The sequence below is a fragment of the Arvicola amphibius genome, chromosome 1, assembly GCF_903992535.2.
Source record: "Arvicola amphibius chromosome 1, mArvAmp1.2, whole genome shotgun sequence".
In the NCBI taxonomy this organism is placed as follows: Eukaryota; Metazoa; Chordata; class Mammalia; order Rodentia; family Cricetidae; genus Arvicola; species Arvicola amphibius.
Window position 1 is genome coordinate 123,178,313 of NC_052047.1, and position 23,959 is coordinate 123,202,271.

The following is a 23,959-nucleotide window of genomic DNA, read 5'->3' on the forward strand; positions in this document are numbered from 1 at the left end:
CACACTCCTGTTGCTCACATTTCCCCCTTTACTTAAAAAAGATGAAGACTGTTTTGCTATAGAAGAGTTTATTGAACTTCAAAGAGGTGATGTAATACAATCATTTGCACTCACTGCCATAGTTCCCTTCATGTATGTTGGACCAGGACTACTAGAAGGTTGAGCTCAATTTAATAAAGCATGGTCTTTTGGTTTTACACCCAAAAAGGAGATGTTAGGGAATATACTAGAACGAGAGATTACAAAGTATACTCTCATATTTGGCCAATTTTTGTTGTTATGTTCTATGCACATGAGGCAAGAAAATACCTTAATTAAGGAAAGATGGCAAGTAGACATTCTTTAGCACCTAACATGTTTGTGGGTAAGAAATGATTTACTTCTCATCTTTGCGACACTTTCATAAATGAAAATCTCTTTAGTGTAATATGAAATTAATGAAAAAAATTGTCTTAAAATTAATGTACAGAATCTCTGGAGCTACCACATGAAAAGCATGTTTCTTCAAACCCAAGAAGGTCTGAGTAGCAGACCCAGGAAAGGCCATTCTCTAGTTGTAGTGTGGCAGCAGGAAGCTGAGCCACAGGAAATCCTCATGACCCTTCAGTTTGGAAACACTGTTAGGTTTCTTCCTGCTATAAATGATAAAAGAAACATCCGGCTAACTCTCCTGGGCCCGAGCTCACTTTGACAGGTCCAACATCTGTTAGCTCAAGGAAACCTGACAGGGGTTAACTTGTGGCCTTCGTTGTCGAACAGGGTGTTATTTCCCATGTTTCGTTGGGTGCTCCAGCAGCATCAGCTTCTAACAAAGGTAGAGGTTTCAACCCACAATGGCTTCACAAAAAGAAACGTGTGACAGCAGCTCCTCAGCTTGGGAATCCTGGGGCCGGGAGTAGCGCTGGGATCCCTTTCCCCTAGATTCTCTGCTTTACAGCTACTGGGTGGCTTTTGGAGTTGGGAGTCAGGCTCTCCGGTCCCAGATGGAAATCATTAACAAGACAGTCAAGCCCGTAACAAGAAGGGAAAGCCTGGTCTATCGGACAGACCTGGGTCTGAGTGTGTCTGGACTTGGGAAAGAAAGGGACGGAGGTCTCTTCTTCCCGGAGTCCATCTGAACGATTAGGTAAAAAATCCCGCCAGGGTGTGGTCGAGGCACCCATCGGCAACTACTAAGGCAAGAAAAGACCGGAAGTCCTGCAGGTTCCCACCTCGGATTGGCGAGAATCTCGTAACCCCTTTCAGAAGTCTCCCCAGATCTTCCGCCATTAGGCGCCCAGGCGGCCGCCACGGGGAGCGTGCGGAAAGGGAGTCTTTCTCCCGCCTCCCCGGCCGGCCCGCCTCCGCTCATTGGGTAGGGGAAGAACGCCCCTCCTGCGTCTTTACGTGCTCCGGGTGGAAACCGGAGCTGGGGGCGTTGGCGTTCCGGACAGGGAAGGGCCGTGGGGGACTCGAGAAGGCCGCACGCCCGCCCGCCGCTCCTCCCACACCCCCATTCCCCCCCACCCCCGCCTCGGCCCCGAAGGGGGCTGCACGGGCGACTTGGCGGCGATGGCTCGAGCTCGGGCGGCGACAGCGGTGGCCGGAGGCGGCGGCTCCTCCTCCTCCTCCTGGGCCTGGGCCCGGCGGTGATCCGAGCTGGCGGCCGCGGCCCCCCGATGAGACTGTTGGCGGGCTGGCTGTGCCTGAGCCTGGCGTCCGTGTGGCTGGCGCGGAGGATGTGGACGCTGCGGAGCCCGCTCTCCCGCTCCCTGTACGTGAACATGACGAGCGGCCCCGGCGGGCCAGCGGCGGCCGCGGGCGGCGGGAAGGACACGCACCAGGTACTGGGCCGCAGCCCTGCGGAGCGGGGGCGTGGCGCTCGGCCTTCCCGCGCTCGCCCGGGCCATTGTGCGGGGCGGCGCGCGCGGGCCTCGGCCCCAGCCTCGCACAAACTTTTACCGGCCCGGGCGCTGGCCCCGCGGCGCCTTTTGTTCGGTGGCGCGGGCAGAGTACGGCCTCCGCTGCCCCAGCTCCCCAGGCCCCAGCGTGGGCGCCCCGGAGCCCCGCATTGTTCCCAGGCCCCCGGCGGCATCCGCGCCCGGCCTCCGGATCCGTGCAACTTTGGGGTGGGCCACCCAACTGGCACCGGGGCCCGAGCAGAAAACAGCCCCCACCATCACCCGGGCCAGCCTTTCCCTCCCTCGAGGAGCAAAACCGAAAGCCGGTCCCTCTTTTTGTCTAACCGAATCTCTGAACATACAAAGGGTTGTAAAGAAATTCAACCGGGCCTCGTGAACCATTCGGCTGACATTTTCCCGAAGCACTTAAAAAAATGTGTTTGACAGGTCTGGGCTCCCAGCCTAGGAACCCTCCCTCCTCTTCTGCCTAAGAGACGTGTTCTTTAAACTTGGGTTTAGTTAGCTGACCAGAAAGGTTAGGACTAGGAGGGTTTAAAGTGAGAGGTTTTTAAAGTCAGAATTGTGCAGCGCTGAATTCTTGTTGTAGTTAATAGATCGTGAGCCGTGGGATTCTACCGGCTGGACGGTCTTTTAATTATCTGTTTGTACCTCTTAAAGAAGTATGCATGGGTCAGCTGTTGAATTAAGAGGGAGGTATTCCATATTTGATCGTAAGTAGTTTGCGGTTAACCTTGCAGTCATTGAAGAGAGAGGCCTTGGAATTTAGACAAACTTTGGGCTTCTAAAAGCCAGAGTTTAGTACATCTTGCTTTTACAGAGAGAAACAAGGAATTATTCGTGTTATTTTCGACCTCACCTTTTCATGTATAAAAGCAACATTAGGTTTTGTTTACTGACTATTAGGATACATTGTTTTTTTTTTTTTATGATGCTGGAACGGAACTCAGATCCCGGAAACGGTTCTACTGGTGATAGATACTCAGACCCCTTTTGGAAGTATTCCTAGATTTACATTTAAAAAAATGCCCTAGTGATTGTGGTGTTTTAGTTGACCACTCGTGGTGTTGAGTGTATATAAAGTTAGTGTACAATCTTACGTTGTATAGCCATATTTATCGCCATGGGCTACTTTCTTCTAGCTCAGTGTCATAGACATACTACCCTGTAAATTGTATAGGTACCAGGATGCCTCATGTCCATGTGGAACAAGGAATTGGATATGCTGTTTTTAACAAGGACTGGATAGAAAAAGAATCATTCTCTTTGATGAAGAATTATGACTGAGTCTCCCAGTTGTTGATCACACTTGTGAATACTGCAGCGACTTGATTTAAGTGCTCATAAAAATTGTGCTTATGGGATGGCTCAGTAGTTAAAGAATGTGCTGTTCAGTTTCCAGCACCCATGCCAGATAACTCACAACTCTTGTAACTCTAGTTCCCGCGGGATTGGATGCCTCTGGCTGTCTTTGTGCGTGCGCATGCGCGCGCACCGATATTTAAAAGAAATCTTTAAAAAAATTGTATTTATTTTAAAAACTGAAAACTGGTTTCTGTTGGTGGACACTGTCTCTGTATTTCTAGCAGAGAGCATTTTCTAATTGCATACATTCATTTATTTCTGTGGTGCCGAGGATCGAACCCAGGACCTGTACATGCCAGGCAACCACTGTACCACAGGCACATCCATAGTCCTTGTTTATTTATGTATTTAATTTTGAGACGGCCTTGTAGCTCTGGCAGTCCTAGTAATCCTATGTAGTCCAGGCTGGCTTTGAACCCAAAGCAATCTTTCTGTCTCAGCTTCCAGAATGCTAGGATTACAGGTGTTCAGCATTACATCTGGCTTGCTCTCAGGGTTTTGTTTTGGTTTGGTGCGTCACCACTGCCTGGCCATCCTTAGTGTTTTGAGTAGTTTAGGATGGCCTCAGCTTCACAATCCTACACTGACCTGAGTATTGGGGTAATTTTAAGTGCCCACTGCTAAACCCGGCCAGACATTATTTTTGAGGTGAATACATTTGTGTTATGAAAAAGAAATGTCTGTGAGTAAAGATGAAGATGACCAGGAGTAAAGATGAAGATGACCAGGAGGTGCCCCTAGAAGCCACCATGAGCTAACAGAGAGAGGCTGTCCTTTTTGCGTCTCTGCAGAGTGCATGACTTATTTCTTCTATATTTCAGAATCCTGGTTTGCTGCATGACTTTGTTGCTTGTGAAGTAACTTTAATGGTTTTCCCCTTCAAATTAATAGTTTTATAGAGGTTTTCTGGTGTTCATTTGGGTGTGTGGGTTCCATGGCCAGCCGCATCTGGTTCTTTTGGAGTTGCATGAAAGAGGAGTTTCGGGCTAAACCATCTTAGCACAGGTTTTCTTGGTGGTGTTTTATAAAGGATTTATGGTGCAGGGTTTTTTGGTTAAGAGAGATCTGGAGTGAAGTTTACTCATTAAAAATTGCTGTTTAGTTGTTGGGCTTAGCTTGAAAACTAATTATTTGTTTCGGTGTGCTAGTTGCAGAACTAGATTATGATTTACTTTGGCAAGAAGAAGGACTTCTTCTGGAGAAGGGACATAACCAGCAGGCTGAACTGGTTTTATTGACTTGGGTAGCTTGTGAAATAAGAATAGCCTCATGTTTTTAAATGGTTGTCAATGGGGGTACAAAATAGTATTTTGTAACATAAAAATTTCACATGAAATTCAAACATCAGAGTCTTCAAGTTTTGTTGAAACAGAGCCACCACATTGGTTCAGCTATGGACTTTTGTGTGTGTTTGGGTAAAGAAGTAATCACCATCCAACAGTATTTTCTCTGCCCAATCTTTAAAAGTCTGTCTCCCCCCCACCCCATTCCCAGCTTTGTTGATCAACGGTGTGGGATTCTCAACCACAGCATGGGAGGATGGACTTGTTGGGGGAGAAGAAGAAAGCAGCAAGAACTAGATGTCACTCATTATCAGTATACTCAGAGCATAGGAAACCATAAAACCCTTTGGATGTAGTCTTTTTGGTGCATTCTACCTAGTGTTAAAGTTAAAGAACCATTATGGAGCTATTGAAACTTGAAAGGCTTCTCAAGGCCCCAATAACTAGATTCTTAGTAATAACAGTCATCCACAGCCTCTCAATTGATGGATCGAAAGGTTGTCATAAAACTTGTTGGTTCCAAACCACGGCACTTTCTCCAGGTGGAAAACTTGTATTTGTTTTTCGCATATAACATTTAATGTGTGGAATTATTTAGAAGTCACTTAATATTACAAGTTACATGTAAGCCTAGTGTTTACATATAAAAAGAGTCTATTTTTACCTTCTTATATAAGCTCAGAGCTGCTGTGCCAGCCTCTACAATAGAGTCAAGAGAGAATTGGAACATATATTTCCAAATGAAAAAGTACTTGAATGTCACAGCCAGAGTCGGATGTGCTAAAGGACAGGTTGAGTTTCCTGTCCCTTTATTCCTCATTTGCCTTGTGGAGGTTGGCAGAAGTCAGGCATGAGTTAACCATGCTTCAGGGTATCAGCCAGCTAGCCAACAGACTGATGAATTGGTGTCTCTGCTCTGCCTTCCATGCTGGGAGCCTTTGCAGCCGAATACTAAAGACTGTTTCTTTCCTCTTTGCACCCTCTACTAAAGCCCTTAAACAAGTGCGTGCCTCAGTTTCATGGAACACTAAGATTACTTCCTTCCCTGAATGTGCCAAGGGTCATTATGTTCCCCTTTGAAAGTGCCCTACAGGACCCTGTAACCTGTACTAAAAAGAGTCTGTTGTTGCGCCCATCAGGAGTTTTGTTAAAATTTTAGGATTATAAAACACTAATCATGAGAGAGTATTTGGAATGAGGACTGCCAGTTATATATTTATTAAGTCCAAGCTAAAGCAACTTGATCTAATCTGTATAAACGGCTCTCCACTATGAAGTGTGGGCACCTTTCATTGTGCGCATTGAGATTGTTAGTGGAGCCTAATGTTTATGCTGCTGGGTGCTCTGCAGACAGGAATGGATGGAAGGACAGAGGTTTACTCACAAGCTTTGGCCAGTATTGGGGAGAGGGAAATTCTCAGTCAGTCTTGGCCTTACCAGGTGCTATCATTCATAGAAGGATGCACCTAAAACCAGGACATATGCATGTACATATTTAATTATGGGCCTTAATTACCAGAATCTTAAACAAATCTTTCTCCTGTTCCATAGTGCTTTTGGGGATTTCTGTCTTTCTGTCTTTCTTTCTTTTTTGAAGATTTTTATTTATTTGTTGATTATATATGTAGTGTTCTGTCTGCATATATGCTTGCATGCCGCAAGAGGACAACAGATCTCGTTGTAGATGGTGAGAGCCACCGTGTGGTTGCTGGGAATTGAACTCAGGACCTCTGGAAGGGCAGTCAGTGCTCTTAACTCTCCAGCCAACTCTCCAGCCTCATGGGGCTATCTTTCTTTACTCATTGTTGATATATCTTGGAGGTATCCTAATTCCTACGGCCCCATTACACATCTCAGGTAAAGAGATAACTGACTTGTTATAAATTTCTAGAAAAATGGTGAGTGGGTTTTGGATTTACTCCTGAGCTGTCTTTTAGAGTGTGTCATTTGTGAAATTTTGAGACTGATTGCATTGCATCTGGGAATGGAATTTCTGAGTCCTTAACGTTAAAGATTGTAATTCATGGGCCTTTCCTGACCACCTCTCTAATTGGAAAGAATGTTTATTCATTAAATTCATGGGTCCCACTTCTTTTGAGAATGATTTGGGTGCCCAGACAATTAGTATGAACTGTGTCCTATTCCCCCTTCCTGGCCAGCCAGCCGTTTCCTTCTGACATGAACACTTACTAGGGCTATTATCATGTACCTGGTAACTTCTAAGTAAGTTGTGCTTTATAATCCTGTTACAGCTCTTCTTCATAGACTTGTGAGAGACTAGAGTCAGTTGTTGGGGAGTACTGGGTTTGGGATCAAGCTTTGCCTCAGTAAGAGCCCCAAGCATGTCCCATTACCTCATATCACTCCTTCCAGGAAACCATGTGTTCTCTGAAGGCTGTGTGAAAATGGAAAATTCGTCCACTCTAGTGGGCCTCTGTGGAGTCACTGTGTTTGAAGATTTGTGGTCTGTGAGTTGGACAGCTGTAGGACTGCTCAGTTTGACCTGCTTTGGTAAAACAGCGCGGGCATGGGGGCTCCTTACCTTCAGTGTCTGATAACAAGCAGTTTTTCAATTTTTTTTTGTTTATTTTTGGTTTTTTTCGAGACAGGGTTTCTCTGTAGCTTTGGAGCCTGTCCTGGAACTAGCTCTTGTAGACCAGGCTGGCTTCAAACTCACAGAGATCCACCTGCCTCGCAATTTTTCAATTTCTCACCACTCACTGTGTGCCCAACAACACAAGGGCAGAAGTCACAGGTCTTAGGATCTAGTTCTCTCAGACTGCCACTCACTTTAGAGGCCAGCAGCAAGTTCCAGGTCCTCAGCCTTTCCTCACCTTGACTGTATGTTCAGAGGATCCTGCAACCCCATCTCCTGGGTTTCATAATTTGCTGTAATGATTCCCATACTTAGGCATAATGGATTGAATCATTGACCATGGTTAGCCAACCTCAATTCAGTGTTTTTCTGTTCTTGGGGATGTAGGATAGAACCAAAATTTTCCAGCTGTCTAGTCATAACTTTACCTCCTTCTCATCTTACTTATGAACAAAAGAATATTTTTGTTTTTAATTAATGTGTATGAGTGTCTTGCCTACATGTGTGTCTGGGTACCATGTGTGTGTCTATATCCCACGGAGACCAGAAGAGGGTATTGGATCCTCTGTAACTATAACAGGATGCTGTGAGCCACCTTCTGGGTTCTGGGAATCCAGCCTAGGTTCTCTGGAAAAGCAGTAAGTGATCTTAACCACTGAGCCATCTTTCCAGTCTCAAAAAGACATTCTTATCACCAGGAAGGTTTCTCAGAAGTTTTAGGAGCTCTATACCAGGAATATGGGGGAAAAGACCAGATATTTTATTTTGTCACACTATATAAAGTCAATAAGCCATGTTTTATAATTTTCAAGTTCTTTTGGTGTGTTCAATTTTTTTGTATTTTGAAAGAAAAGACTATTCATTGTATAGCATGTATTTGGTTGGTGGAAATTCCAGAAAACAATTTTAGAGAAACTTTTAACTGTGTCCATTAGCCTTGACAATTAGCTGTAGTTTCACAGAGAAGCTGCATTTCCTTTACTCTAATAGTGACTCATCAACCAGGTTATATAAATATTAAGAAATGTACATGTGCTTAGTGAAGCTTTTTTGTGTGTGTAGTGAGTGTATGTGTGTGGTATATGCAGTGTGTAGTCATGAAGGCTGGAGGACATTGGCATATTCTTCTGTCACTCTGCCTGTGTCCTTGAACAAACAGGGCCTCTCACTGACCCTCAAGACCATGGTGTGGCTGGACTGCCTGGCTTCTTATATGTGGGCCTGGGGTTTCACCTCATGTGGGCACAGCAATTGCTCTTCCCCACTGAGCCATCTCTCCTACCATGAAGACGTTTTGAAAGACCGTATGACCTCATGTCTCATTATCTTGATTTAGTAATATTGTCAGAAACCCCACCATGCTATTGTCACCTATCCAATTTGGCTCTTTATTATTTGTCAAGTTATTACTGTCCTGGCAGTCTTGTGCGAGTAATGACAATATTGCTAGTTACTATAGTTTTACAGAGGTGTTGTTATCACAGTCTACTGTGCCTGGCATTGGTGGGTTGGTTGGATTTCAAAGTTTACTTGATTAGTAAGATCACAGACCCTTAAAGGAGGGTGATAATGAAATGCCCTTTTAGCCATTGTGGTCTCAACATTGGTGCATAGCCTTTCCACCATGAAATGTATTAAGGGTAGTATTTTATTCTTGCCCAATGCACCTTTGTCTCTGTAGCCATTGAGGAACATGCATGCAAAGAATTTGACCTCTAGGCGGCCACCCGGGTCAGGAGCTCTGTAGAGCTTTCACTTAAGCCTGCTTGTTTGGAGTGCAGCACTGCATGCAGTAGCTTCTCACTGATTGGCTCTTGTTGGCTTCTCAGCAAGTTTTCTTATTGAGGGCTCTGCAGGTTGGAATCCAGATCCTAGTCTCATTGCTACTTGTTCCTTTTGGTTTCAGAACTTATTTTTGCTTCTGGAATTCAAGCTTTGAGACCAGTGAGCCCCTCCTGTAATCAGTAGCAGTCTTAGACCACATTTTCCCATCCTAGCTAAATCCAGTTCTCATAGGTTCTCAAGCAGTGACAGTTGCTCTCTGGCTACATTTTGTTCACTGGGGTGATGCTAGTGGCATCTGATGTGTAAAGGTAATCTGTAACAAAGGGTTACCAGGCCCAAGTGGCAGTGCCAAGATTGAGAAACACCAGCCCAAAGGAATACACTGCCTGGATTGAGTTATTAATTTCTTCAAACTTGTCCAGACCAGCTTCACTGGAGAATAGCCCTGCTTATTTTCAAGCAGCACTGGGTAGAGTAAAGCAAGAACCCTTTGTAAAAGATGCTCTTGGCACAGTCACACGAATAGGATCTAGAACCAGCTGAAGGCACTCTGGGTCTCTGGATTTCCTGTCTCTTCAAAAGAGGAGGTTTAACCCACATGAAGTGGCTCATGTCTGTAATTCTAGAGCTTGGGAGGCTGAGGCAGGCAGTTGCCTCTAGTCTGAGCTACATAGTGAGCTCTAGACCAACCTGTGCTACAGGGTATGTTACACAAATTCTAATTGTTCTTAATAAAAACCTGGAGTCAGATAGTATGGGGTGAAAGCTGAGAGATCAGAGAAGCAGTGCAGCCAGTCACTAGAGAGACCTTTTACCTCTACAGAATTCTCAGACCAAGAGGGCGACCCTATCCTCAGTCTGCATCCTCAGCCTGACTGCTTCAGATTGTTGCCTCTGACTGCACTGAGCTCCTGTCTCCTCCCACCTTATATTCCTCTCTCTGCCCAGCCATATCATTCTTGTCTCTACCTCCCTAGTGCTGGGATTAAAGGTGTGGGATCCCAAGTGCTGGGATCACCTTTGTGTTATCTCTGTTTCTCTTTTAAACTGGGTCAGTGTAGCCCGGTATAACCTTGAACTAAGAGATCCCTCTGTCTCCCGAGTCCTGGGATTAAAGGGGTGTGCCAGTACTCCCTGGCCTCTAGTGATTTAGCTCTGCAGTCTGATCTTCAGGCAAGTTTTATTTGTTAAAACAAAAAAGGTCACTACAGGGTAAGACACCATTCAAAAAACAAAATGAAAAGTTCTATGGTGTAATTGCAACATAAAGATTTGTCAGGTGCTTGACACCTGTGTGTGCTTACTGTCTACCTTCCATATTTGCTTGTGTGTGATAATGCAGTTTTGTGGTAGGTAGGTAGATAACTCTTAACAACCGTTTGCAAAGATAGGGTTAAGTAAATTCTTGTAGAAACCCTGGATTTTGAGCAACTGGCAACTGAGTAACAGAATGTCTCTGTGGTTATCCTTGTTTTCTCCATGAGTTTGTTAAAGATACCAGATTCTACCTATTTAGATTTCCTGAGTCTTAGAAGTAATTGTTTTGAGAGCCAGAGGCAAATAAATCATTTGTCTCTGTCTTCCTTTGAAGTCAGCTATTCTCCCAGTCTTTATGAATCTTAGTCTGTGAGGATAGATGTTAAACATGCAATTGTGTACAGTCACTATTCAGCTGGCATTCGTGTTGCCAAGGAGACACATGGGATGTATGAAAGGGGATTAGTACAGGGAACTCTTAAGTTATTCTAGAAGTTTAGGGAAATGGAAGAAATGCTCAAGTTGGGCTACACTGACTAGGAGGGAGCACAGTGGGCAGTGACAAATGTTGTGTGGAATCTCTGTGGGAAGGGAGCCTTTAGAAGAGAGGAGCCCAGCATCATGGTAGCACAGGTTGTGAGGTGAGGCTGTGGACAAGAAAGAACAGTAATCTTGTAAGGCCTTGGAAACCATGGTGAGCACTTGGACTGTTATTACAGTTATGTATTATTGCATTTTACATGCTAAGAAGTTTACTAGGTCATATGTGTTTCCTGATTGCTTAATTTCTATAGGATCAAACTGCCTACCTACATGTAGGTGTGTTTGCTGTGAAAATGGTGTGAATATATATGTATTCATGTTTGTGAGTGTAAATGGCACTCAGAATAACCTTGGGTGTCATCCTCAGGTGTTGTCCACTTTGTTCTCTTTGAGATGGTCAATCACTGGCCAAATATGCAGGGCGAGGCTGACCATCTAGCAAGCCCTAGGACTTTATCTGTCTCTACCTTCCCAGCACTGGATTATAAATTTAACACCACATGCCTGGCTTCTTCATTTACATGGGTTCTGGGCAACCACCTTATCAACTGAGTTACCTTTGCAGTTCACAAAAAATTTAAAATATATAATTTAATAGTTTCTAGTATTTTCAGAGCTGTGCAACCATCACTAATGCCTAATTTTGGAATTTGTTACTACCTCCAAAAGAAACCTTATGTCCATTAATAAGCCTGTTTCTACTATCTACTATCTCTTTGCCCAAGGCCTGGGCCACAGAATCTGCTTGTTGTCTCTGGATTTCTGTATCATAGAATAAGCTGAACTATACAGTTTGTGATCTCTTATGACTGGCTTATTTTACTTAGTGTGTTGTCAAGGTGCATCTTCTGGAGCATGAGCCTGTACTGTATTCTTTTTATGCCTGAACACTGTTCCCTTGCATGCGTCCCTTAGGGTTTTTACTCATCAGTTGACGGGCATGGTGGCTGGTGCTGTTGTGGACATGAGGCTCATGTCACATCACTGGCCCAGAGGGACATGGAAGCCTTCACAGAGAAGAGCTTTACTCCTTTTTATTTTGCAGTATATTCCATTTACTAAACACTGCCTGTCACTCCATTGCTGTGAAGAGGCTCCGTGACCAAGGCAACTCTTAGGAAAGAAAATATTTAATTGAAGGCGTACTTAGAATTTCAGAATTTATGGGTTCTGGACATTGAACTCAGGCCCTCATGTTTGAAAAGCAAGCATCTTATCAACTGAGGTATCTTCACAGTCCACACAAAAAATTCAAAGTTTCTAGTATTTTCCACATAATCCATTATCGTCATGTCAGGGAATATGGTGGCAGGCAGGTGCTCTAGTGGTAGCTGAGAACTGCATCCTGGTCTGCAGGCTGAGAAGAGGGACTGTAAGCTTGGCATGGATTTTAAAAACCTCAAAGCCCACATTGTAGTGTCACAGTTCCTCCAGCAAGGCCACACCTCCTAATTACCCCCCCCCTCCCCAGTTCTTTAAAATAGTGTCGCACTCTGGTGACTATTCATTCAAATATATGAGCCTGTGGGGACCATTCTTATTCAAAACACCACAGATTTTTTTTTCTAAGAAAACTTTTGTGGCAGTAATGGTCCAATACATGTGTTAGTATTTATGAATGGAGAAATACGCTATTAAAATTTGAGATTTTTTTCATGGAGCTTGAAAACAATAATAGCAGTTGATGATGCCACTTCTTTCTTCTGAAAGTCAGGATCCATTGTTACTCTTGTCTGTTTACAAATAGATGCCAAGAAATTCTTAGCTCCTGGTTTTCAGTTGGATGACTTCTTGCCCACGTTAACAGAATGCTTCTGATTGCCTGTTAGCAAGGGGCTGTGTTTCAACTTGATTAGCCATTTCAGAATAAAAAATAAATACAAGTCAGAGTAACTCGGTTGTAGAGTTCAGAATGTGCACAAGGTCATGCATATAATAAAAATGGTTTATGAGCTGTACTGGGCATAGCTTCAGGCTCAGTAAGTTTTAAGGATTAGTAAACAGTAAATGATTAAGCAAGAACATTTCCAGACCAAGGAGAGAAGTGTAGGCTGTGAATTTCAAGCCATTTTATAGCTTGTCATTATAGGGCAGAGACAACAAGGAGTTTTAGGTAAAGTCTAGGAAGTTTTGTTAGCAGTGGTTAAACAGCAAGTTAGTACAAAGTAGTCAAGAGCGAGAAACTTTGGAGTATGTAGAGTGTACGAAGGATGAATCATTGACATTTACTGTGACCTTTTGCATGTTTTTGCTGGTTTCCATTTGGTTTCTTTTAATGTTAGTGTCAAGAAGACTGATTGCACTCAGCATTTACTAAGTGTAGGATGACTATAAAATTGCTTCGTTAATGGTGCAGGAAGTTATGGGACACTTATTGCTAGTAAGTGGTCAGATTTGTCAAGGTTAAGCAAGTCACTTTGGGCTAGTAGACTCCTTATTTGGAAAAATTAGTAATTTCCTAATAAATAATGCACTAAAAGTAACCGTCTGCAGTTTTCCCACTGTGTATAAGGGACTTGAGGGTGTCTGTATTAGAGGAGTTATGACTGCTGCTTTGTGCTGTACTGACTTGTCCGCATTGTATTTGTTTAATCCTCATAGTAGGCTGTCTGTCCTCCAGGATAGATACCATGGCATCACACTTGTGAGCTAAGGAGAGTCACTGTCTGAGCTCACATAGGGCTACACTGAAGCTGTTGTGCAACCTCCTCTCCGGCTTTCCTGCTACACTAACTCTAGGAAGATGGGAAGTGTTTGTTTTGGAAGGCTTGCTAAATAAACATATAAAGATACTTTAATGCCTGTGGGTGTTTTGCCTACATGTATGTATATACGTGCACCATGTGCATACTGTGCCTGGGGAGGCTAGAAGAGAGCACTAGATTCCCTAACACTGGAGTCACAGATGGTTGTGAGCTGCCATGTGGGTGCTAGAAAACAGAATCTGGGTCCTTTGCAGGGCCAGCCAGTGTTTTTTAAACATTAGCCTTTGAAGGTATATCTGTAGTTATGGAATTTTGTTTTTAAAAAATATTATCTGGCTAGAACCTATTCTTGTTTGTTTTTTGTTTGTTTTGTTTTTTGTTTTGTTTTATTTTTCAAGACAGGGTTTCTCTGTAGCTTTGGAGCCTGTCCTGGAACTAGCTCTTGTAGACCAGGCTGGCCTTGAACTCACAGAGATCCGCCTGCCTCTGCCTCCTGAGTGCTGGGATTAAAGGCATGAGCCACCACAGCCTGGCGCTAGAACCTATTCTTAGAAATCTTTCCTTAGTGTGTAATCACTTGGTCATCTTAATTACAGAATGAACTCAAGTAACTTGTTCGGCTTTCCTGTGCTCATGAGAGTTGAGGCGGGCGTATTGCTAAAGCACACCCAGGATGTCCAAAGGTCCCCTTTCCTTACACCTCCGAAGGCCGCTGCTCTGCTCTCCAGAGCACTAGCTGTTGTTTGCTCTGCTGCTGATCAGGCTGGCAGAGTCCAGGTGCATCTCTGGATTATACAGTGCTTCACTTAAACACGGAGTGCTAGCCATCCGCCTGTGATGCTGAGTCAGTCTTGGCCAAGGAAGGTTTTCTGACTTGACTGTTTTGTGACTGAGGCCTTGCGTTAGGGTTCGGTGACCTGGTTCTGCCAGCTGCTGTGCTGCATGACCTGGAAACCCTCTCACCTTCCCCTCTACCCCGCAGGCTGGGTGATGAAAATGAAGTGAGAGGTCACCTGAACTTTGAGGGTCATGTGGGCAGGAAAGATGATTGATGATCGCCTGCAGAGTCATGAGATTGCATTTGATGATCTTAGATTAGATTTTAGGCTTCTGGGTTTTTTGTTTTGTTTTTTTAGATTTCTTAAGCATTACTTCAACTGTGTTTAATCTTACCTTTTTTTCCCCCTAGTGGTATGTGTGCAACAGAGAGAAGTTATGTGAATCACTTCAGTCTGTCTTTGTTCAGAGTTATCTTGATCAAGGAACACAGATCTTCTTAAACAACAGCATTGAGAAATCTGGCTGGCTATTTATCCAACTCTATCATTCTTTTGTATCATCTGTTTTTAGCCTGTTTATGTCTAGAACATCTATCAACGGGTAAGTGAATATTAGAATTTCCACCCCTTTTATTCTCAGGCTTAAAAAAGGAAAGAGGGAAGTTACCTTGTTCTAGATACTACCTTAACCACAATACTCCTGCTTGTTAAAATTGCTATTGAAGCCTTGCGTACCTAGATTTTTAAAATTCATTGTAACTGTGCAAGTAGCTTTATTAGCCTGTATTTCTATGGTGGGAGACTTCAGTTCATTTCCTGCTCTGATGGACATAGGAACCACCAGGAGATGGTGTTAAAAGGTAGGTTATGAGTTGGTTGCTTCTGAGAGTCTATGTTTTCTGTTTTGTTTTGTTTTTTCTTCTTTTTATTTTGAGACGGTTTCTCTGTGTAACAGTCCTAGCTGTCTGGGACCTCACTCTGTAGACCAGGCTGACCTCAAGTTCACAGAGAGTCTCCTGCCTCTACCTCCACAAGTTCTGGGATTAAAGACATGTACCACCTCACCCAACTGAGGGTCTGTGTTTTTAACAAATTTCTGCTAACTGTGGGCTTTGGAGTAGCAAAGACTTGAGACCAAGCCCTCAACTGGAGGAGGCCCTTATGCTCAAGGAAGGCCTTAAGCCCACATCCCACAGACAAGTTTTTGAGGGGATCTGACTATCCAGCCCAAATAGTAGGCAACAACTGTTTAAAGGATCTGGCATTTGTCCTTATATAATGTCTAGGCTTACCAGGAAGTTTGGTTCCTTCATAAATATCTACAGAAAAGTTTTCATAAGTATCACTTATCACTTCTTCATTAGATTTTTAAACGTGCCCAAGGCCTTACAATGAAGAAAGCCAAATTTTGGCAATCGGTCATGATGCTTTTCTTTTTCCCTTGAGGTTTGGATCAAATTTCTGCTAAATGTCTGGATCCCCAGTCTATCATCTAGTTCTTAAATATGTTTTCAGGCACACAAGCCATCCGCCAGGGTTTTTTGCTTAATTTTCTCCCTTGTTTATATGAACTTGGTTTATGTTTGCTTCAGCAAACATTTGAGATTTTGTATTGGGAGTTGAATTTATACAGCCTGGCCTATTTCTATTTTGTCCTAAAATTGGTTACACTGATTTTCTTTCCTATGCCATTCATTCTTTTTTGGGGAAATCAAGTGTGGCACTATTGCAGAGATCCTTCCTTCCTTCCTTCCTTCCTTCCTTCCTTCCTTCCTTCCTTCCTTCCTTTTTATTTTTCAAGACAGAGTTTCTTTATGTAGCTCTGGCTGTCCTGGAACTTGCTCTCTTTGTAGGCCAGACTGACCTCGAACTCACAGAGATCCGCCTGCCCCTGCCTCCCGCGTGCTGGGATTAAAGGTGTGTGCCACCACCTCCTGGCATGCGGAGACCCTTTATGGGGGTTCTCTACTCTTTGAAAGTGATAGAAGGTGGAGTCTTTTCTTTAAAAAGTGCTTTCGGGCTGGAGAGGTGGCCTAGCAGTTGAGCTCTGGCTGCTCTTCCAGAGGACCTGGGCTCAGTTTCCAGCACCCACAAGGAGCTCCGGTTCTAGGGGATCCAACACCTTCACACAGACATACCTGTAGGCAAAACACCAGTGCACATAAAACAAAGAAATAACTTTTAAAAAAAGCGCTTGCGTCAGTGCTTTGTTTCTGGACATTTCAAACTAAAATTACCTCCTTTTTCTTCTACCTGCTGAAACCCACTTCAAATTCCTTACTGTAGAATTTGGCAGTTTGACCAAAGAGGCAGCATAATAGTAAATGCCATTGTCTTCCATTACTGTAACTCTTCTGCTTCCACCCTTTTGTTTTTTGTGTAGCCTTGGTATGTTGCCCAGATTGGCCTCAAACTCCTGTACTCCTGAGCTCAATGATATACCCCGGATACATACTGTTCTGTTTGCCTTGCTCATTCTACAGTTATTATTATTGTTTATTGTGTGTATGCATGTGAATGTGCATTGCCAGGGCATAACAGTGTGGAGGTGGTGGACAGACTGTGGGACTTGATTCTGTCCCACCGTGTGGTCAGGGGGTTGAATTTAAGTAGTCAGGTTTGGCCCTTTACCTACTGAGCCATATCACTGCCACACCCTGTCCCCACCCCTTGTTAAACTTAGTGTCTTTTGTCCTCTACTCAGAACTCAGTTTTGAACCCACTGGTATTTTCCATTATGCAGTGGTACTCTCTGCAATAGAAATAACTACATAGTTATGGTGAAACTTTCTTGAACCAAGATGCTTATCAAAGTTCTTCATGGTAGAAAGAAGGCAAAGAGAGAGTAGGTTTGTGTTGTTTGGTTTTGTTTTTGCGTAGTGTCTTGCTATGTGTCTCTGGCTGGTCTTGAACTTGTAGCAGCCCTCTTACCTCTGCCTCCTGACTGCTGGGATAACAGATATGTGCCTCCACACCCAGTTTAAAAGATTTTCTTTCCTTTTTTTAAAAAAATTGGTGGTACTGGGGACTTTATTCCCTTATACAATTGGGGCAAGGACTCTTTTTAATCTCCTACTAAGTTATATCCCTTGAGAAACTTGATAGCTGTTTTCAGTTTATTTATATTTATTTATTTTGGTTTTTCAAGACATGGTTTCTCAGTGTAGCCCTAGACTGTTCTGGAACTTGCTCTGTAAACCAGGATGGTCTTGAACTCACAGAGACCTGCCTGCCTCCTGCCCCCAAGTGCTGGAATTAAAGGCATGTACCACCATGCCCAGCTTGTTTTCAGTTTATTTTATAAGAAGCACAGCTCCTCTGTAGACTTATGTCTAGAGAGACTTGGCTAGAGAACCCAGGATGATTATGAAGGACTGGAAAGAGTGGAGAACATTCTCCACAGTGTTTCCTGGAGGCCTGATGTCATAGTAGTGCAGTGTCTCCATGTATACTTGGATAATTCTGTTGTGCTTGCTAAACAGTGTAGGGCATTTAGCTTCTTAGGTCATGTTGAACTTCTCAAAGGGCAGAGTTAGTTGACTCTTTTTGACACTCTTTTTTTTTTTTTATGGAGCCCCCTTTGCTCATGTTCTTTGCAGATAGGGTAGTATTTCCCTCATTTCTTTTTGGTGCCTTTAAACGTAGACTTTCGTGCATTAATTTTGTGAGCTCTGACCTCAGATGATCTCTGGCCCTTTAATTTTATAGTAACATGACAGGCTTCTTCACATCCCAGGGAGACAGCTTGGGAACATGTTTTATAGCTGGGAAAGTTTTAGGCAAAGTACTTTGTGACTTATTTTGGTTCTGTGGCATGAAGTCAGCATCAGGCTTCCTGGAGCCCTTCTACTTGACTGGATCCTGCGTGGATTTTGCACAGCCATTTCAGCAAGTTTAGCCCCTTTTCTCACATGTGCTTGTTTTCCCTCTAGCAGTGAAAACAATGGGGATTAGTTATGTCTCTTATGAGATATGACTTTCTTTGCTAAAAAGTTCTCAACAACATGCTTAGCGGTCTCTGGGGTCTTCTCGGTTCCTGCTCCCCAGTCTTTCAGCATTTATGTGAGACAGAAGATTTACTGTAAATATATTATTGAATTTTGTTCAGCGCTCTTATGGCCTTAATGGCAAAAGAAGAGAAGGAATTTATTACATCAGCTCCATTTTTATTACTGTTCTTGAAGCTGGTCTTACTGCAAGCACCGTGTTGTGTGTATTTTCACAGTCATTGAACAGTAAGCCTAGTTTACATTCTGATTATTTCCAGAAAGTGACAAAATGCTGCAGATTTCTCTGCTTCTGGTACCAGTGGTTTTTCATGATCTGAGGAGGAGCTGCATCAGGCTGCTGGCAGTTGCAGGCTTTTAGCCTTGTTGCAGCAGTAATAGCTCCTTAGATTTTGTAAGTCTGAGTTTCACTGCATTTGAAGAAAAGGTTGTTTTGTTTAAAGGAAGTTGGAGAATTTTTGCCCCAGACAAATCAGGATTTAAGAGCAAGAAGGGTTAGGGAGTGCATGTCTGTGAGGCTTGCTTGAGCTGTGCCTGCTTCTCTGTGGGCTCTTTCCGTCTCCACTTAGCTTCTGTCGGTCTCTCTTCATTTTTATCTTTTCAGTCAATACTATCTGTTTGAAGTTTTTTATTTTTAGGACCTTTAATAAATTATAGGTCTCAGCTAATTGTAAAACAACCTACCTGAATATGGATTCACTTTCTTAATGCCAGTTGGCTGATCTTGCAAGGGTTTCTCTTTTCCTCTTTTAAAATGGTTGTATTTTTAGTGTATCTTAAACTCTTTTACATAAGGCTATTTATTTTTTCCTTTCACCCATTGTTGAATCTATCATCCTAGAAGGGCCGCTTGACTCCTGCCTAGTACTGCGGTCTGACTCCCCTGGCCTGGCATCTCTGCCTTTCCTTCCTTCTTTTCTTCCTATTCTGACTTCAGTTCTCACTTCCATTATTTCATTTCTTCTTTACTTCTCTTTACCATGCATGTTGGAATATCATTTGCAACTGAAAATTATATCGTTATATGATATGTTAGTGAATTTGCTTTTTAGTCATAGAAGATAAACTATATTTTAATCATATAATAATTGCACAAAGTCAGAAATTTTTGGTGCTGTTTGTTCTGTGTGTATGTAGAAGTATTAATATGTGTAGACTTCAGCTCTTACCCTTTTTCCCCAGGTTGCTAGGAAGAGGCTCGATGTTTGTGTTTTCACCAGATCAGTTTCAGAGACTGCTTAAAATTAATCCCGACTGGAAAACTCACAGACTTCTTGACTTAGGTGCTGGAGATGGAGAAGTCACAAAAATCATGAGCCCTCATTTTGAAGAAATTTATGCCACTGAGCTTTCTGAAACGATGATCTGGCAGCTCCAGAAGAAGAAATACAGGTACCGGTTCTAGAGGTGTGCCGGGGTATTGGGTGTATCGTGGTTTTAGATCGATTTCTTCTTTAAAGTGTATGTATGTGTGTGTGTGTGTGTGTGTGTGTCTCACTGGGGATTGGACGCAGGGTCTTGTGCTTGCTAGGCCAGCACTTTACCTCTGCACATATCCTAGTGATAAGAATCAGGAACAGTTTTCCATGGTTAAGAATTAAACACGAATTATTGGGAAACCAGAGAAAAGGAATTTTCCATGGCAGCATTTTTCTGAAGCAGAGGACTTGTCAGCACAGGGAACATAGCATGAGTGAGAGACAGCGTGGAGCGGGCAGTCACATATGAGGGCCTGTCCTCTAGATAGGATCTGGCATGTCCAGATATTTTGTATGCTTTAATGGTTTTTTTTTTTTTTTTGGTAAAAATACATGTAATGTAAGATGTATCATTTTAATAATTTTTAAGTTTCTAATTAGGTCAGTGGTTCATTTGTATCGTCTGTCCTCATAGCTTTTTCATCTTCCCTAACAACACTCTCAAATAGTCATCTCTGATTCGTCCTTCTTTCCAGTTCATGATGACCTTTCTGCTTTGTATGAATTTGACTATTCCGTGTACTTTATCTTGGAGGAATCATAGGAGGACCCATGAAAGTCCTTTAACTGGCTTATTTCATTTAGCATATTGTTTTGGTGGTTCATATATGTCGTAGCTTGTACTTCAATTTTCTTAGTACTGAATAACACAATTGTACAGTTACTCCACACTATTTTACGGACGTTTGGGTTGCTTCTAACATTTGTCTTAGTTACTTTTTGTTGCTGAACTAAGAGATGGTGACCAAGGCAACTTATAAAAAAAAGAGTTAATAGGGCTTACAGGTTCATAGGGTGAGTCTGCAACCTTTCTGGTGGGCATGACACTGCAGCAGTAGCTGAGAGCTCACGTGTTGAGATAACAGCTTTGAAGCAGAGGGAGAGAACTGGGAATGGTGTAAGCATTGAGAAGCCTCAGATTCTACCCCCAGTGACCACCTTAAACAGGACCACACCTCCTAGTCCTTCCTGAACAGTTCACCAATTGGGGACCAAGTATTCAAATGTATGAGCCTATTGGGAGCAATGCCGATTCAAGCCACCACAGCCATTGTGAGTAATACATGAACGAATTATATAAATGCTTGTTAAGTCCCTCCCCCCCCTTAGGTATATGCCTAAAAGTGGAATTGCTAGATCACATGTTAAGTCTATGGTTTTTAATTTTTTAAAGTATATTTTATGTGTATAATACTTTATCTGCATGTATGTCTGTGTACCAAGTGCACAACTGGTACCCACGAAGGCCAGAAGAGGGTGTTGGGATTCCCTAGAACTGGAGCCACCATGTGGGTTCTTGGAATCAAACCCCAGGTCCTCTACAAGTGCAGACTTCTGAGCCATCTCTCTGCCCTCTAAGTCTTTGTGTAATTCTTTGAGAATTCACTGTGTCTTTTCCATAGCACCTATACCAATTACATCCGCACTAACTAACTTCTTTATGTCTCTGACAGAAGTTGGATTCCACCCCCTACCCAAACAGCTGACAGTAATGATGGGTATAAAGTGTCAGGTTCAGTTTGTAAACTGCCTGCTGCTTGAGAGACTTAGGAAGAGTTTTATTAGATAGAAAGTCTGTGGGTTCAGAGACTTCTGTGTATCGACTGCTTACACAGTGTGGAGGTGGCACCTGCCTCTGTAATATTTGGAGGCCATGGACAGAAATTGTGTCTCCATTTATTCTCCGTCACATGTTTTAACTTAGGCCAACCCTAGTCTTAGCCTCTTTGCAGCTTTGGCAGAGCAGGGCCAGGTTGAACATTTGGAGAACATTTGAGGACAGCTACTAATGCATCTTAAAGAGTGGAACTGAGCTTACAGATAGAATTTAAAAATGAAGTAAGGATGAGCTTGATCTGCTGTCAGAGTAGGTTTTGGTTCAGAGAGAGTATTTCTGTTTTCTAGAATTACTAGCGCAGAAACTACTTACCTGCAGCTGATTTTGAGGTAGATTAAGTGAGAAGTTTTCTTGGTGTGTCCCCCTACTCTCTACTTATAGTTATTTTTAAAGCTGGCTCTAAATCAGAGAAATACTAACCAAGTTCTTTTTGATTTTTTTTTTCCAGAGTGCTTGGTATAAATGAGTGGCAGAATACAGGGTTCCAGTATGATGTCATCAGCTGCTTAAATCTGCTGGATCGTTGTGATCAGCCTCTGACATTGTTGAAAGACATCAGAAGTGTCCTGGAGCCCACCCAAGGCAGGGTCGTTCTTGCCTTAGTTCTGCCCTTCCACCCGTATGTGGAAAACGGTAAGAGTGGACAGGCCAGCTCTTCTCAGCATGACTATCTATTGGTATTTTTGGTTTTGTGTTATGAGAAACTAAACACAGCCTAGAGTTTTTTAGTCATCTAGAATTTAAAATAATACAATTAAACATATATAGTATCACTTTGGTTAATGCTTATCTTAATACAGACCTTATAGCACTCTGGTACCCCTGGTACTATTCGTACTTGTACTCAGCTGGGTCAGTGCGTCTGTGTCTGCACTTAGCTTTAAATGACACTTGAGCCATTTATTTAGTGGCATATATAGGTCAAGTCAAGTGGTGAATTGTATCTTTTAATCTGCTAATAGATACTTGCTAAATGTCATAGCTGTTTTGTTTTTTACGTTTTTGACATTTTTGTCCCAGACTCTAATAAAAATGATGAGTGTTCTCTTTTGAAGATATTTATGCTCCAATTTGTATCATTTTTTTTGAGTAACAAGATTTTTTTAAAAAATAATTTTACTATCATTTTTAGAACTGACTGTGTGTGTGTGTGTGTGTGTGTGTGTGTGTGTGCATATGAGTACAGCGTCTGCAGGATCTAGAAGATGGCATCAGATCCCTAGGGACTGGAGCTGCTCTGCTTGGGTTCCAGGAACTGAACTTGGTTCCTGTGCATGTTCTTAACCTTGAAGCCATTTATCTCTCCAAGCCTTGTAATGTGATTTTGTAAATTAATGGTGCTGGTCTTCATTAATATTGATTGAAGAGTGTACTAGAAGAGATGGGCTGTTTCCTGGCCTTAGTAAGTTTACTGTGACTTCTGACTGTAACTTAATATCACAATAATTCATACTTTAAGCTGCTGTCATTTGCACTTTAGGTCAACTTGAAAATTATGTTCCCCTCCAGTCTTTTTTCTGTGTACATTAAATTCCTGTTGTTGAATGGCTTTTCACCCTGCTGTGTGAGTGCCGTCCATATCATATTTATCATATGTTTTCTGATCTGACCTTGCTGCAGTGCCAGTCTCTGTGACTAAGCCTTGGCTCCCTCTCTGCACTCACTCACTAGACACTAAGTTGTAAGGTTCTGGCTTCCTGTGTTCTGATGGGCAACCACATGATAGAGCTTTAATGCTGCTTCCTGGCATAGCAGGAGGTGGAAGAGCAGGAGGAAGAAACATCAGTCTAACCACAAATTTCATTTCCTTGTGTTTCTGACAAGAAGCATTGAAAGGAAGTCAAGCTAAACAAGAGCGCAGTTTTCACTTAAGACTTAGAACAAGCTTCTTGATTGTGGGTGTCCAGAGCTGCCTGTGGACTCTAAGGAGTCTGGCCTGTGACACATTACAAATTTGAGACAAAGCCTTGTTGCTAGGGGTGACCTTTATTGACCTGTAGCTTCTGCAGATTGTCTGGAGCACTCTGTTGTTGCTGTTCCTGCTTCCTTTCTCTAAGGCTCTAATTAAATCCTGATGATTTCCATGGGAAACTGTGAGAGGACGGGAGACTTGAAGGCGCAGAATGGGCTTGTTGTGAGGGTGCCTGAGTGTGCTTAGCCTGCTTGGTTTAATTAATTAACAAAAGCAGTTAAAGGCGGAATGATTACTCTTGATGTTTTTTTGGGGAGGATAGTCAGTGCCATGTATTTAACTACAGTTTTGTTGTTTAGGCTAACTTAGAAGAAGTGGTCTTGTATTTTGTTCCTTTTAAAGATTTATTTATTTTATGTGCATTGATGTTTTTCCTGCGCGTATGTCTATGTGGGGGTGTTGGATCCTCCAGAACTAGAGTTACAGACAGTTGTTAGCTGCCATGTGGGTGCTGAGATTGAGCCTGTGTCATCTGGAAGAACAGCCAGTGCTCTTAACCTCTGAGTTATGTCTCCAGCTCCACTTGTGTTTCTTCTTAGTCTCTTTACTCGGTTCCCTCACCTAGTCTTCAATCGGAGTTGGTTATCTGGTAAAACCTGTTCAGGGAAAAAGATGTCATTTAGGAGAATAATGTTGTACAAATACATTTAATAACATGACTAATTTCTTAAAA

At 42.8% G+C, this 23,959-nt stretch overlaps 1 protein-coding gene across 2 annotated transcripts in view; it reads left to right on the plus strand.

Annotated features, from left to right (window-relative positions):
• Window positions 1-1,418: 1,418 nt before the first annotated feature.
• The window catches only part of Mettl9 (methyltransferase like 9), a 40,513-nt gene continuing 17,972 nt past the window's right edge, over window positions 1,419-23,959 (plus strand). The window contains exons 1-4 of one of the 2 annotated variants that reach the window (XM_038322303.1): window positions 1,419-1,823; window positions 14,622-14,812; window positions 19,401-19,610; window positions 21,763-21,947. In XM_038322303.1, the coding sequence (XP_038178231.1) occupies window positions 1,659-1,823; window positions 14,622-14,812; window positions 19,401-19,610; window positions 21,763-21,947 (751 nt within the window). In that variant the 5' untranslated portion in view covers window positions 1,419-1,658. The remainder of the gene's footprint in view (window positions 1,824-14,621; window positions 14,813-19,400; window positions 19,611-21,762; window positions 21,948-23,959) is intronic. The other variant, XM_038322295.1, reaches the window with a different exon arrangement.